The sequence below is a fragment of the Streptopelia decaocto genome (assembly GCF_964273445.1).
Source record: "Streptopelia decaocto genome assembly, chromosome: 5".
Lineage (NCBI taxonomy): Eukaryota > Metazoa > Chordata > Aves > Columbiformes > Columbidae > Streptopelia > Streptopelia decaocto.
The window spans coordinates 10617847-10632424 of record NC_138659.1 but is presented as its reverse complement, the minus strand read 5'-3'; the positions used below and the strand labels follow the sequence as shown (position 1 = coordinate 10632424).

The following is a 14578-nucleotide window of genomic DNA, read 5'->3' as shown; positions in this document are numbered from 1 at the left end:
AAAAAAGTTTTTGTGTGACTACGATGGCAAACATACTTGCAAGCAAGCTCTTACCTGTGCAAAGATGTATTCTAAGGAGTTTGCATCAAGGATGGGGGTTCCTTCTGGGACCAGCTTCTTCTCGTACGCGCTCTTCGCCTTCCTTGGGGAATGCCTCCACACTGAGGGCTCGCTTTCACTAGTCCCGTGCCAGTTTGTGAAGTAGTATCTTGAAAGAAAACAGGAATAAACTTTAAAAACTTGTGGGAAAATCCTTCATGTACATGAATACATATTTTAAACTTTTGAAAGAAAAGTAGTTAAAAGTCAAAATCCATCAATCTTCTGTCCTGAGGTTGCAAGGTAAGTGGTCCACTGCTGAAACAACATGCCTGGCCTGGGCAACTGGGGAAAAACGGGTTTATTAGTCAAAGGTCTTCAGCGTTTCTACTCAACAGTATCTCACTATTAACTCACGATACCATGTCTGATCCTTGTCGCATCCCTGCGCAGCCCACCCAGCAAGAAGGCCCCGCTCAGATGATGTTTCCATCACTTCTGACATCACCTGAGCAGCGTCAGGGGGTGTAAAGTCTCTGCCGTGCATTATCATTGCAAGATAAAATGGGTTAACAAGATCTCAGGGCTCCTCCTCCACTTGGGCTCTGCCTCACTCTCTGGAATTTCTGCTTCCCTTTGGTTTCCAATGGAGCTGGTAAAAAAGACACTGATTCAAATCACCTGGTTTTAAAGGGACAGTCTATCTTCTGGGTATATTATAAGCAAGCTTTTTACCCATAGCTGTACACTAAGCTGCTTAATTAAAAACCTGCTAAAGGAGTTGGCATCTACTAAAAATTAATGACATTTTTGAGTTCAAGCTCTGTTAGCACCTTTTGAGAAATCTTTGCCTAAATTATTCCAGAAATCTGTGTTTTTCTGGGTTCTAGTAACATTTTAAATCAAGTAAAGTTTAGTTAAATCCGATTCAAATCAATGAACCTTCTGCAAAGGTTCATACCTCGCACATGATTATGAGCTGCTTACAATTAAACGGTTACAGCAGAGCAGATTTACCCCACTGCTAAGTGGGAAGGATTTCCGAAAGAACATGTCAATCTAACTCCAGAGGAGCGTTCAGCACTGGCAAGAGAAAACAATGAGAATTACTGCATTGTGTACATATATTGCTGCATTGATACAAAGGGTGATGTGAAATCTGACATTTCTGATGGACAGGGATGACCATGTCACATAATTTATTTCACACTACCACGACATCTTGACAGAGAAGATTTTAATGTCTGCCTAAATATGTGATCAAAATTTAAAGAATTTTTGCAACCAAAATGAGATTAAACAGTTCTACACAAGAAAAAACAAACAAACGAAAGTGAATGGTAATAGACACTGCACATAAGAGAAGTAGCAAAGCAAAACTGAGTGGAAAAAACCTAAGGTTTTAGGTAGAAAATGCTGAGGCATGTGATGGGCATATCCAACTCTCAAATTGGAAATACATGTCTTCTGTACTGAAAGAAAAAGCTGCATAGATAAACTACCTCATCATCTACAAAGACGTTTTGAGATTACAAATACCAAATCTGTTTAAATAACAAATCACTATGTTGCCCAAGCAGTTTCATTTGAAATACAATGCAATAAAAATGGCAAGGGACGTGTCCTGAAGAGAAGACAATAGGCAGGCAGCAAGTCAACTGCCAAATGCTTCCGAACACCATGGTGCAGGACAACTCGCACGCAAACGTGTATGTTTTATAATATGTGAGTGTATCTTCCTGACTCGTCTCTGACCGGAACAGGAGTTCATGGATTGAGCCCCAGCTCTGCGGTGGTTGAGGTTGGTGTGTATCAGCCTCAGCGCAGAGAAGAGCAAAACAAAATTCATACTTCTAGTTCAGCACTGTGTGTTTTAATCACACATTATCTGCACAGTAAGTTGACCGTTCAAATGAAGAATTATGTATCAAATTCCTCTTTAAGAGGTGACACTTTCTGTCCTGTGTTGCTGTCCATCCTTTCTTTTTCGTAAGTTTTTTAAAGTCCCCATAAAGCAGGTAGCTATAGCACAGGCAGGAACACCAGCACACAACTATGCCAAAAACTCCTGACAAAGCCTGTAAGATCCGACCAACTCCTTTAGTTGAAGCACAAAAAGCAGAGTAAAGCAAATCCTTCTGCCTCCAGGAAATCACTTTGTTTCCCTACGTTTCTTTATAAGATGAGTGATAATTAATAACTCCAATTGTTTTCGTATTTCCTGAAAATCATTATGGGCAAGGTATTGTATATTGTTTGTAATGGAGAGGAGAATTTGGTCCTTTCCCTACTTAACTGCACTGATTAAGACAACACAAGTTACAATAAAAATTAGAGCCCTATTGTTTGAGGAACTGTATAAATAAAGGAGACTCTGCCTTGAAGAGACTTGTGGTAAGGGGGAGACAGATTATTACCGTCCTACTTTCACAAAGAAAACAGGAGCATGACATTTCCAGTTCAGAACTTTTGGAGACGAGCTGGAAAGGAGACTGTGCGCCCGAGTTTCGGGAGCACAACCCACCTCTCCTTTTGAGCAATTTACCCCATTCAATCTGGCCAAGAAGTGGTGGAAATGTCGGATCTGCTGTTCTCTTTCACCTCTAGCAGCCCTGATAGTCCTTTTTTCCCCCAGTTTCCAGGAAACACGTGTCTTGTGTCCCTTCTCCACACCAACAAACGCTGCTGCCTCTGGTTCAACCGCAATCCAGCTGTGGAACAGTTAAACTCCTCCTCCCTTACTCCAGGATATTACAAAATACTGTGGTTTCTTACGTTGTAGACAGTTGGGTTTGCTTTTTTCTTAAACTTGAGGCAAGTGAAAGAAATATAGGGCTAGTTACAAAGTTTCTAGTGAAAAACATGTCCTTTTAAAATATCACCAAAAGTATAGGGGCTGGCACAGATTGGATGGGGAGAGGAGGATGGGGAGTCAGAAACCAAATCTAAAGCTTTCAGCAGGGAGAGAAAAATCAAACATCTAAAAGCATTTGAAGCTACTCAGTCACATACCTTCATTTGATATATAGAATTTTAATAGGACTTGACTAAATTGAACCTTTCAATGTAATGAAATTTCAGAAATAAGGGTGTCGACATAAAAATGATTTAGTCTCTAAATGTCACATACAGTCTAATACAATGCACTATTAAATAAGCCCAGACCATTTTCCTTTCTCAAGTGGAATTCTGCCTCTTGCAGAGCTCAGAATAAACAATATTCATTGAAAGAACAGTTTCACAATCCTGTGTTGCTCAGCCCTGCTCTCAGTTCAGATGCCCAAGCCAAGACACGCAACACATCAGAAATGAAAGAAAGGAAAATACCACTTCATCGATAAATACACTACAGCATTCCTAGGGAGACAGGAATCTTCATAGATTAGCACCTAAACTCATATAATCCCTTCTTAAACGCATATGAAATTATGCTAAATACATATTCTTGGGCCAAAGTTTGCCAGTCTTCATGCACGAAGTACATCTGACAAAAGAGACGGCCCTGCCAAACTTCACATCCCAGCTTCAGAGCTTAAAAAAATAAACCAGCAGATCTTTTAAATACATAAAGCAGGGCATCTTCCACAGCTTCAGCCTATAAAATGGTAGAACAGAAAACACCAAACACAGCCAAAACTATTTGTTAATAATGAAGTTTAAAACAGCATTGTAGTTCTAATCACAGGATTAAATTCCCACAACTACATTTTTTAAATACCACCTTATTTTACTGAGAAAACCACACCACATCAAAGAATTTCAGTCTCGAGGGAAAACACCCCAGATTCTCATTATATCAAGAAATTTTATTATCCAGCATATGGTTAATCTGACTGATTTCTTAAAGCAAGAAGGGGCACTTACTGCTCTAAGAGGCCATTGGAGCCCTCAGAGCTTCTTTTAGTTACTCCATTCCATTATTGTATGGTGTTTATCTGCCAAACTTATACACAGCTGTTTAAAACTGAGATTAGCCAAGGTTAAGTCATTAATACCACTAAATAAACTGTGTTAAAGTAAAAAGAAAATACTACAGTATCCTCATCCTCTTCTAAAAATAGGTATCGGTATTATAATTACTTGAAAAGCCAAGACCTTGTTGTTGTCAGTATTTTTTTTCTCGTAACAGTTCATCCAGCAACAACAACAATTTCAGCCTGGCACAAGTGGAATCAGAACTGAAACACCTCATAGTTCAAAGATCACATTTTCAAAGCTCTCTCTTTGTATCTGCATATATCTGAGTGTTTCTACACACACACATATCAGCATGTACATGCAATAGTCAGGTTGTCTAACTAGAGATTATCAGGAAAAAAGATGTTAAAATGCACACAGCTATACTGCAGCTTGAAGTTTCTCCTCTACAGCCCAAACTGACCATGTATGTGAACATCACATTTTAAGGCAAAGAGGGAATATTATGTAGAAACTCATTTTCTTACAGTTGTACCTTGACAAATTGACAAAAATGATCTTTAAGATGGGTAAAGTTCCTAGACTAATTAATCCTGGAAGCAAAGCTTAGTCCACATATTTTTCTCCTATATCATACATTTAAAGCTCATATGGATGCCAGAAGAAAAGTCAGAATAAAAAATTTTAAAAAAGAAGGCAGTATAAAGTGCAGAATTAGATTTCTATCAAATCCTAAAAGACGGACATCCTTCCCTTAGCATGTGAGATGCTCACTGTTGTCACTGTTACTGCTTTCATCTTCCAGCAGCCAAGGGCTGCGGTGCCCATTCAGCCCCAAAATCTCAGCAGGCCACGTATTCTATTTTGGGAACTCCACCTGAAGTGACAGTCCCAGAGGAGAATTTCAAAAGCAACAGAATGTTGCTTTTCCCTTTCAAGTCAGTAGCAAAATTCCCATTGAGTTCAACAGGAGTACAGTTCAGTTTGAACACTTCAAATGGAAATTGAAACATGCAAAATACTGACATAATAAAACAACATTTTTGAGCCATTTTTCTTCAGTTTAGCTTTTAGCTAGTTCAGTCACCTACAGCTTTGTGGATACAGGTTCTTGGGGTTTTTTTTTGACTTGTGGGGCTTTTTACAAGGTTATATAGCAAGACGAAAAAAAAATCAGGAGACATTTTAAGCTTTCCTTTTAATCTCTTACCTATGCTGTGAAAAGCAAGCTGCTTCATTTGGTTTTGCTTTCCTGCATCTTCAGTGAGTTCAGTACTAAGAGTCAGAGCAGCTACCTATGGCTACCAAAATAATTTTTCAGCTGTTTTGCACCTACCTCATTCGATAATGGAGCCGGTGTGATGTTTTCTCATCTATCTTAAACACCTGGTTTGGTGCATACCAGAGTTTTTTGTTTTCATCGTACAGTGCAAAGAGATTATGGCACAGAGGAGATATGGCTGTCAGAGAAAAGTAAATAAATGTATGAATCACAAGACTAAAACTGATATGCACATCTCAAATACAAATGCATAAAACAAATATCTGATCTGGCAAAACAGACTAAAAAAAAAAGAAACTGATACTAGGACTAACTTGAAAGAAACATTAGAAAGTTATGCTTAAAGTGGAACTGGAAACTCTGCATTGGTTGACTCCACTGGTTCCATCGTGTATTAAGCAGTATATCATTTCAGCTATTTCTAACATTAAATTTATTCTGAAATCTTGATTTTGCCAAAGGTCTGAACTTCAGAGGAAATTACTTAAAAACCTGCACTTTTTCCAGATCACAGAAATGGGTATTTCAATAAAACCACTCAGCAATACCACAGCTTTTTTCTCAGTGGGTCCCTTTCAACTCAGGACATTCTATGATTCTGGAGTTTTATTTTATTAATAAATTTTACTCCTATAGTTGAAAGAGAAGGTTTTAGTGAAGTGATGAAAATCCCCCTTCTCATTAGCAAACACAAAGCATAATGCGTCATTTTTCGATTCTTTGCTAATTCAACAGAGGCTTTTCCAACAAAGAACAGACTTTGACCTGTATGTGCAGGCTGTCCTGCTTTAACCTTTGCATTTACAGCATCCCAGAGCAAAACAGGCTCCAGCTCCCACTGCTGTCCTTCCCTCAGTTTCCTGCTCCATCAGAGGCAGCACCTTCGTGCAAAAGCCCTGGTCAGGGAAATTACTCTTTTGCAGAGCCCTGTAGCACATGTGAAAAAACAGAGAAGGCAGAAAGAAGTTCCCTTAGGGAACGCTGACGTTAAGTCATTTCTTCAAAGGTTTTAAATTTCCAACAGAAATTACTGGGAGCAGTTGCAGAGTCTGTGGGTTCACATCCAAACAGCAGCAGCTCACTGCTCCTACATGCTGACATTAACAGGTGTGTTTAAAGTACTCATTTTCACTAAAAATATTCAAACATTCTGCAAGCATTGACTTACATGCAGAGGACTTTCAATACCATTAGGCCCTGCCACTGAGAACTCATTTAAAATCCATATACTCACAACAGCGCTGGGCAGCTTCGATGCACAGCTCCTCCGAGGTAAACTCGCCACTGGTGTAACAAATGGGATTTTTATCTTGCAGGTAGAAAAGTATTTCTAAACCCTGATGCTGAGCTTCCAGGTTTACTTCGCTCTTCTTTGTGCTCCTCATTTTTGCACAGAAAGCCATGGCTTTGCAATCTTCTTTTACGTTTAGATACTGAAAGTGAAAGGAAAATAGTTAAGGAAAATGTGAAGAAGAGTTTGAACGTTTGTCAGAACATAAATCCATTGCTTAATGAGGCTACTGCATACTATGATGGGCCAGGCACAGCATTTCTCAAAGTCTCCACATTGGGAACCTTGTTATTCAAAATCAGTACTTTTCACAAATGAGAGGAGAGTGAAAAAATAAATATCAATGATTATTCTGTTTCTGGTAACTCTCTCTCAAATAATTCCCCTCTGTTCTGGTGGTTCCATGACTACTCTAAAAGATTTCTCTTCTTACTGTAAAGGAATAGCTTTCACATCCTTAAGCACCTAACTAACTGAGAAACAATACTTGTGGCTTGTTAATATAAACAGTACAACTTATACTTCCTTTAAATATGTTAGCTTCTATTTTTACAATCTCCTAAGCAGCTAAACATTTCTGATTGTTTTCTCCCCTCTCACCCTTTGTTTTTTAAACTCCTGATACTTAAGATGTGGTGAAATGAGCTTTATTGGAGAGTTATTTTTTTATTAGTACTTCTCTCTCTCTCTCTCTCTCCAGAAGGAGAGAGTAGAACTAAGTAGGTTTAATACAGTATCTTTTAGACTGCCAAGAATGCAAACAAGACAGCTCTGACTCAAAAGAAAATGCATGTTGCATTTTACACTCAGTGCTTAAATAGAAAGAGTGGAAAGGAACTAGATGAGCACACTCTGGGTATCATGGAGTCTGTGTTCTGTGTTTTACTAAGCTTTAGCTCAATTAGTAACAGAAGCCCAAACCACCAATTGTGTCATTTACAAACTTAATCCTTCCACCGAAAAACAAACAAACAAAACCAAACCTCAAAAGCCAACACACCTGCATTTATGTGACTGTCTGATCCTCTACACAACTGAAACGGATTTATCTTCGCACTCTGCGAGGGCAACTTGGCTCTGGCTGAGGAAAAAAAAAAAAAAAGAAATTGTTAGGAATGGTTTTGTGCAGTTTGAGGCGCAAAAGAGATGGTCGGGCTGATAAAATGCCACTTGCAATCTGAGGGAATCTTTCCCTCAGCATAACTGAGACCTGGATCTAGTCTCAAGCACGGACAGTCACAGCAAGAATCCAGGAATCTAGGCAAGTCTACTGATTTCTCCTGACTCTTTGGGTGCACCGGCTGAGATGCAAACAAAAAACAGGAGGAAAGGCTTGGTTATTCATTGGGTTTTTTTTGTATTTTTGGAGTATCAACCACCAGTTTGGTGCTGTACTCACTGCAATCCTCAGTTGTAGTAAGAGACCATTCTTCTCTTCGCTTTACCTCCTTCAAAGCTTTTTAAGTCAATTCATTCTTCACAATTTTAACTACATATTGTTAATTCCAATTCTTCCCTAGTCTCTATCGTTTCTTCCCCTTCCTTCTCCTTTGCTCTTTGAGAGGAGCAGAGCCTTGGCTGGGCAGCAGAGAATAAGGAAACATCATCACAAGGGTCACTTCTCTCAGAGGAACCCTGTTCACAAGGAGCACAGTCCATTACTTCAGTGCCCCCACCTTCCAAGAGTCTACTTTTTTTTTGTAAGCCTTATCGGACACCACAAACCACCTTGGCATTCTGGGTCTGGTTTGCAAAACTACTCCCATCCAAAGTTACAAGTTACCCTTATGCAGCAAGGCTGAAAAATATCAACACAATCTTTTTTTGACGGTAGGAGTGACAGTGTCACTATTTAAAGCATTGTCTGATGCCAGGGCTGTAAAATGCGTCTAAACTAAACGTGACGGTCCAGGTGATTTGGGAAACATCACCCACCACTCCCCCAAGGCTGTCAGACTCCTCTGCTTGTATCCTCCATCCCTCCCTTCTTCTCTTCTCCCCCATCTCTGCTAAAATGTACTTGAACTAAATAAATACGTATTGTTTTTGCTGCAGCAGCATTAGGCCTCGATCTGATATAGAGACTTCAACAAATGTTGCTTTATAGGCCTTAGGCTTAGTCTGGAGAAAGCCTGACCCTGCTGCACAAGCTTCCCTTGCGCTTGGAAAGTGCCCAGCAAATGTGATACCATCATAGAAAAAATAGCATTTAACAGCACAGCATGTATTTACAATTAAATTTCATGTTTCTTCCATCCGTGCCGCTTTAATGCTAAATTTGAGTTTCCAAACACATTCCCTCAGCAATAATATGGGGAAGAAGTAATTGCGAGCATGATTACTGGAACATGCAGACTAAGCCAGTTGTTATTTCTGCACAGCACCAGAAAATTTAAATGTAAAAGGTTAAAGACATTAGCTTTAATCTGATTGAAAACACTCACTTTTAAACAACATATCTTATAACTGAAACTCAATATATTTTAATGTCTGTGTGGCCACAATATTAAAAGGATTGTCCAGACGTTTTAAAATGTGAAGGGAAATATAAAACCATTGCCTTCTTGCAGATCCATAAATCAAAATTGTTGCTTTTCAACATAGCATTCTTTGGTTTTGCTTAATCGCTCGTATTCTTGTTTCTAATCACAGCAGCAATTCTCCAAATACAAAAGAACCTCAAGGGTGGTTTAGTTTACAATATGTTTGTGGGGATGAACCAACCAAACCAACATCTAATCTCTCACTTACTGTTTACTAACAAGTGTTTCAGATATTCCCATGGTCAATGTCAGGAATTTGCCTTTTTAAAAATGTATCTTGATCTTCCAAAAAGTCTCCTTTGAGCAAGACAAATTCCTGCTCTGTCTCGCACTAGCATCTCTTGCCAGTCCTACCCGGCGATATTATCACTCATGGGTCGCAGCATCACATTACACAGCCCTCACGCTTCACCTCAGAAATCTGAGGGGGATTTTTAGTCTTTGCCACTTCAAAGGTTTCACAGACTCAGTGGACCATTGTTCTTTGTGCATCTTCTGCAGATTATCTCCCTCCCTTGCGTCTCCCTGATGAACCTACAGATACCGGCTGTATCCTTTCTCAGGTTGATTTTCCTTGGCTTGCGCCACGTTACACTGGTCCTCTCCTGCAGGACAAGCTCCACTGTCCCCTCCTCATCCTCACAGCACTAACTCGCACTCCACCCTCCCAGCAGAGGGGGGTGATGATTCATCCTCCACAACCACAAAATTGGTGATTTTGGGTACACACGGGCACAAGAAACAAACCGCGCACCCACAACTGCCAAAAGTCACATCTCACTTCTTTGGATGAGATCAGTGAGCACGTCTGGAGCACACGGAAAGGATTTTTTTTCTTCATATGCAGATAAAGGCCTCACAAAATTTTGGTATCAAAAAGATTAAAAGTTAAAAATAGAGAAAAGGAATTGTAAAGACAGGTGGTTGTGAATTAGCTTGTTTCTGGTTTGGCTATTAAACTATTAAGACTTAATGAAATATGTGGAAGAGAGTAATATTAGGTAAAAAACATCAAGTTCCTGCCTAAGACTTGCCTCAGGCAAGATCTCCTTAGTAAAAGCAGAGTGGTTCAAACCCAGCAGTCCTGGCATTTCTAAGGAAAAAAAAATGATTGTACAACACTGCTAAATAACCCCTTTGAACTTCTGTATGCCTCAAAAATCAAGGAAAGAAAAGGCGGGGGCGTAAATTAAATACTTTAGAAACTATTTGCATATTTTCCTTGAAGCAGAAGGAAGAAATTAATCCACCCTTGAGGAAGGAGGAGCCTGGGTGAGCCAGCCTGAGGCAAACATGCCCTCTGAGACCTCCCGGGATTAAAGGTAAATTTTGTTTCCTGCTCCTTTTGGGGAGTTCTGACAGGAAAACCAGCCTCTGCTACACTGTCACCACTGGGCTGCCCATGCTTCACCAAAAACAAGGATCATGGAAGCCAAATGCAAAGGTAGAAGGTCTGTTTTGAGGGCAAAAGTCCCTAAAATGTGAGGAAAATCCCAGATAAAATCTGACCAAACCACAACTCAGTTTGAAGCTCCATTTGCAGGCTCTTCCTCTTATTTTTTCCCCCTCTCAGCCAATTTAATTTCTAGTTTCATGACAGGGACAGAGCCAGGGGATGTTTGATTGCTTATAGCAGATAGGCTTTCCTTAAGCACGCAGGGCATGCCATTTTGTAGTATTCATAGTTTACGTCAGCCCAGAAGTTCTCATTTATTATTTCAACACAGTAGTAAAGAAACTTGTCACAGCCCATACAGCACGGGACCTGCATCTAATCTAGGATAACCTATTGGAAAATCATTTAAAATAAAACCGGGCATTCTACTTAACTTCATAAATACTATCAAAAGAAAACGACAGTACTGATACGATAGCAAATGGTGATGAAGTAGTACATTAAAATCCCAAATCACTGAAGGCACTGCAAAGGCATGACCACCATAGCAAAGCTTGGACCAGCCTCGATTAATTAAACCTCATTGGAAAGAAAAGGGTAAAAGCTTTTAATTAAACAAGAACATGACCATACACAGAACTCCTTCAGGTCAAAAACTCTGGTTCAAGGAAGCCTAAGGGCAGCAAAAGGTTTGGTTCTTCTGACCTGTGGACTCGGCTCTCAACACTCCCATTTGCTAATAACAGATTATTTAAGATTAACTACACTATCGGTGCTCTTTTCTGGGGATGTTTCTTTCCAGTCACACTGAAGGAAAAAACTTTTAAAGTATTGGAGATTCAAGAATGCAAATGCTATAGGGCAGAATGAGGTTGCCTTTTTAAATGTATTTGAGTCCCTTCTGTGCATGCACAATATTTCATCATCTTTATGTATATGATTACATGCTGGGTTTTTTCCACAGGATTCCTTCACTGAATGTGCAATTCTGATTTTATTTTATTTTCTCTTTTCTCTTTTTCTCTTTTCTTTTTTCCTTTTATTCACAGTGATCTCACCACACACTGTTTACCTGTGCCCCAAAGCCAGAATTACTAATCTCCCCTGGGTTTTTCTATAGCATTCATTCTGTGACATGACTGATCTATGCTGTAAAACTTTATTTTTAAAATCATGCTGAGAGCGCATAGAGCGGAAATCTTAATCAAAAATAGTTAACGCATAGCAAAGTTCTTAAGAACCGAAAATCAGGGTGCGTACGATGAGGTATGTCAGACAGCCTTCACTATTCGCACACTTCTATTAACAGATGTTCTGTATTTTTATTTTTAGCAATCCGACTCTGAAAAGAAGAGGCGGCAGACTCCTCTTGTGTTCACTGACCCGATGCTTGACGAACCCACTCAGTTCACTGTTGCGCTGTAAGAACGAATCGTGCTCGTTTCCTCTGCTTTTCCAACACAATTTCAGCTACTTCTCTGAATTTCGTGATGTGTCGCCTATGTGGGAAGGGGTTTTTCAGCTTGCGTGTTCATTTACCACCTTTATTGTCCCATCTGTTAAAGCTGCTGCAGGTGTGCAAGCACGCACACAAAATCACATTTTCCTTTGTATTACCTGATCTTTTCAGCCTGATGTTCCATTAGATACAGACTCGGCCTCTATGAAAGCAAGAGAGACCAATAATTTGTATAGCTTGCTTCTAAACTGTCAATGTGGATTCTAAATTATTTCTCATTGCTATTTCTGGTATAATAACAACTATAAATGATACAGTTCTTGAGAAGCTTACAACCTGCTACTATATCCTTGTATAATCAATGCTAACCACTTCTCACCTAAAGCAGTATCAACTACTTTGGGGGCAAATATATTCACGTATCAAGCTTCAGGCCATCACAGAAACCAAACAACCAATTACGTGATTTTTATGTAATTACCACGTAGCCAATACTCCAAAGCCTATTACGGGCAAACTAGAGGAAAGTTTTTTTTAGTTTGTTTTTCCCCTTACAAGCCAAATATGTAAAAAAGAGCATTATTACTAAGACTGATGCTAATGGGACTGAAGGGAGATTCCAGCCTTAAAGAGATTCGCACGGACAAGCTGTTTTTATTGCTGCCTGGGACACAGCATTAATGATCCTTTTCCTTCTTTTATGTTCTCCTCTATGCCGCTCTCCCACGTCCCCTGCCCGTGCCGGCGCCAGCATGCAGCTGCCCGTTCGCACCTTGCAGATGCGATGGAATTTCTCTGGCAAAGAGCCACAGCATCTTCCCAGCAATGAAGCAGATCTTCAGGAAACGCCGCCTCTTCCTGGTGGCACCGCACTGATTTAAGGGGTTTCCTGAATTTCAGTTCCGATGTGTGGAAAAAAGTTCGGTGTGGCAAAGACCTCCAAATCCACGCTTTCTTGAAAGTGATAAAGTTGTGCAGAGCTTGTTCTTTTGGGGCTCACCTGGCAAGTGGCCCTTGGTCAGGTCACTAGAACTGGATGTGGCAAGAAGACACGTGCTGTTCGTGCCCCAGTAAAAGCTGTAACTTCAATGAAACCTGATTTAATGTGCCTCACAACTGGGGCACACAAGGCAAACACAAGGTCATGCACAGCAGCTCTGCAACTCTCTGAACTCAAGAGTCTTTGGTTGGATGCCCAAGCCTGAAGTCAGCGGAGCACTGAGGTCTATGAGGTGCTGAAGCCCAGGGAACGTCTCTACCTTTTCCAAGAGAGGAAAACACACCGTAGCCATTGCACAGATCCATCAGAAAGGCAGAGGTGGAAACGAATATAGAAAGAATGGAAAAAAAACCCAACACTGCAACATGTGACATTCTTGCTCTGACAACTGGGAGACTCCAAAGAGATGATGTTGTCCCACAGCTCACTGTGCCATGGTGCTGCGACACAGGAGCACAAGGGGGATTCAGTGTCCAACAGTGTGCCAGGACTTCTACAAAGCTTCAACACCTACCTTCCTCCTCCACAAAACTTCCTAGTAATTCAAACTCCTTTTCTAAGATTAAGGAGGTAGCAAAAGTTTTCCTGAGCAGGAGGAACATGAAGCAGTTCCACTGTCCATGCCTGCTGGATAAAGGTGTGGACCTACAAAACAACTCCCCTCTTTAACCAGCCTGGAGCTTCGTCCTGCTCTCCTGAGCCTTAAAATATGAGAGATGTCACCACACTGAAATGTTTGATGAAGAAATTACTCGCTATGCATCTACAAGCTCTCTTCCAAGTGCTCCTCACAAGCCAAGAGTTTTCCAAGCCACAGTACATCCCATCTCCACCTTATTCCCTTAACTTTCGTCTGCTCAGCAGTCTGTACATACGGACACGACATGAGCCCCAGGTCCTGGACATGCCATCCTGGAAACAGCACCGTTCCACACCCAGCGCTCTTCTGCTGGGTAATTATTTAGACTGAGAGTGTCCCTGGCAGGGGGCCATCTGGACCTCCAGTTGCAAAACAACGACATCACCTTTAGCATAATACTGAGATGATACATCCCCTCAGGTACAATGGCCATCTCCATGATCAACTGGTGCTCCTCAACAAAAGAATCTTATATTCTCCTTCTTTTCAAGGAAAAAGAAAGCTTAGAGTTATTACAACATCCAATTTTGGATCATGTCTTAGTTCTTCAGTAAGAAAAGAAAACAAAACAAGCAAACCGCCCATGTCTAGTGAAGTCAGGTCTGGTGAAACGGCACAAGAAACAGTATCATTATGTCTCTTCTGCAAATGAGGAGGAGGAGAAATTAAATCACTTGCCCACTTACCCCAGCAACCGGCGCCAGTATTGGTGACTAGCATGGGTCTCCAACATCCTACTCTGCAGCCTCTGACACCAGAGGTAGGTTTACAAACAATAGTTTCTCCAAATGCCAGCGGCCTGAGTAGGCAGAGTTCACACACGTGACAGCTTTCTAGTTCGAGAGTATGTGAAACACGCGAAGGGGCTGGGATTTCTGGGTGACCACAGCGCTACTGCAAAGCTCCTCTCTGCTGGGACTCGAAGGTTGTTCACAGGCCACCCGCAAAGCTCGCGGCGCAGGAACCGTGCACGGTCATTTCCCTCATGCTCAGCCCTGTAGCCACTTCAT

At 40.8% G+C, this 14578-nt stretch overlaps 1 protein-coding gene across 4 annotated transcripts in view; it reads right to left on the bottom strand.

Annotated features, from left to right (window-relative positions):
- The window catches only part of JAK1 (Janus kinase 1), a 68212-nt gene that overhangs the window by 32042 nt on the left and 21592 nt on the right, over window positions 1-14578 (bottom strand). For all 4 annotated transcript variants that reach the window (XM_082053705.1, XM_082053706.1, XM_082053707.1 and 1 more), the window contains exons 2-5: window positions 7531-7611; window positions 6474-6672; window positions 5294-5417; window positions 55-208 (exon numbers count right to left, since the gene is read on the bottom strand). In XM_082053705.1, coding sequence (XP_081909831.1) covers window positions 55-208; window positions 5294-5417; window positions 6474-6672; window positions 7531-7536 — 483 coding nt within the window. In that variant the 5' untranslated portion in view covers window positions 7537-7611. The remainder of the gene's footprint in view (window positions 1-54; window positions 209-5293; window positions 5418-6473; window positions 6673-7530; window positions 7612-14578) is intronic.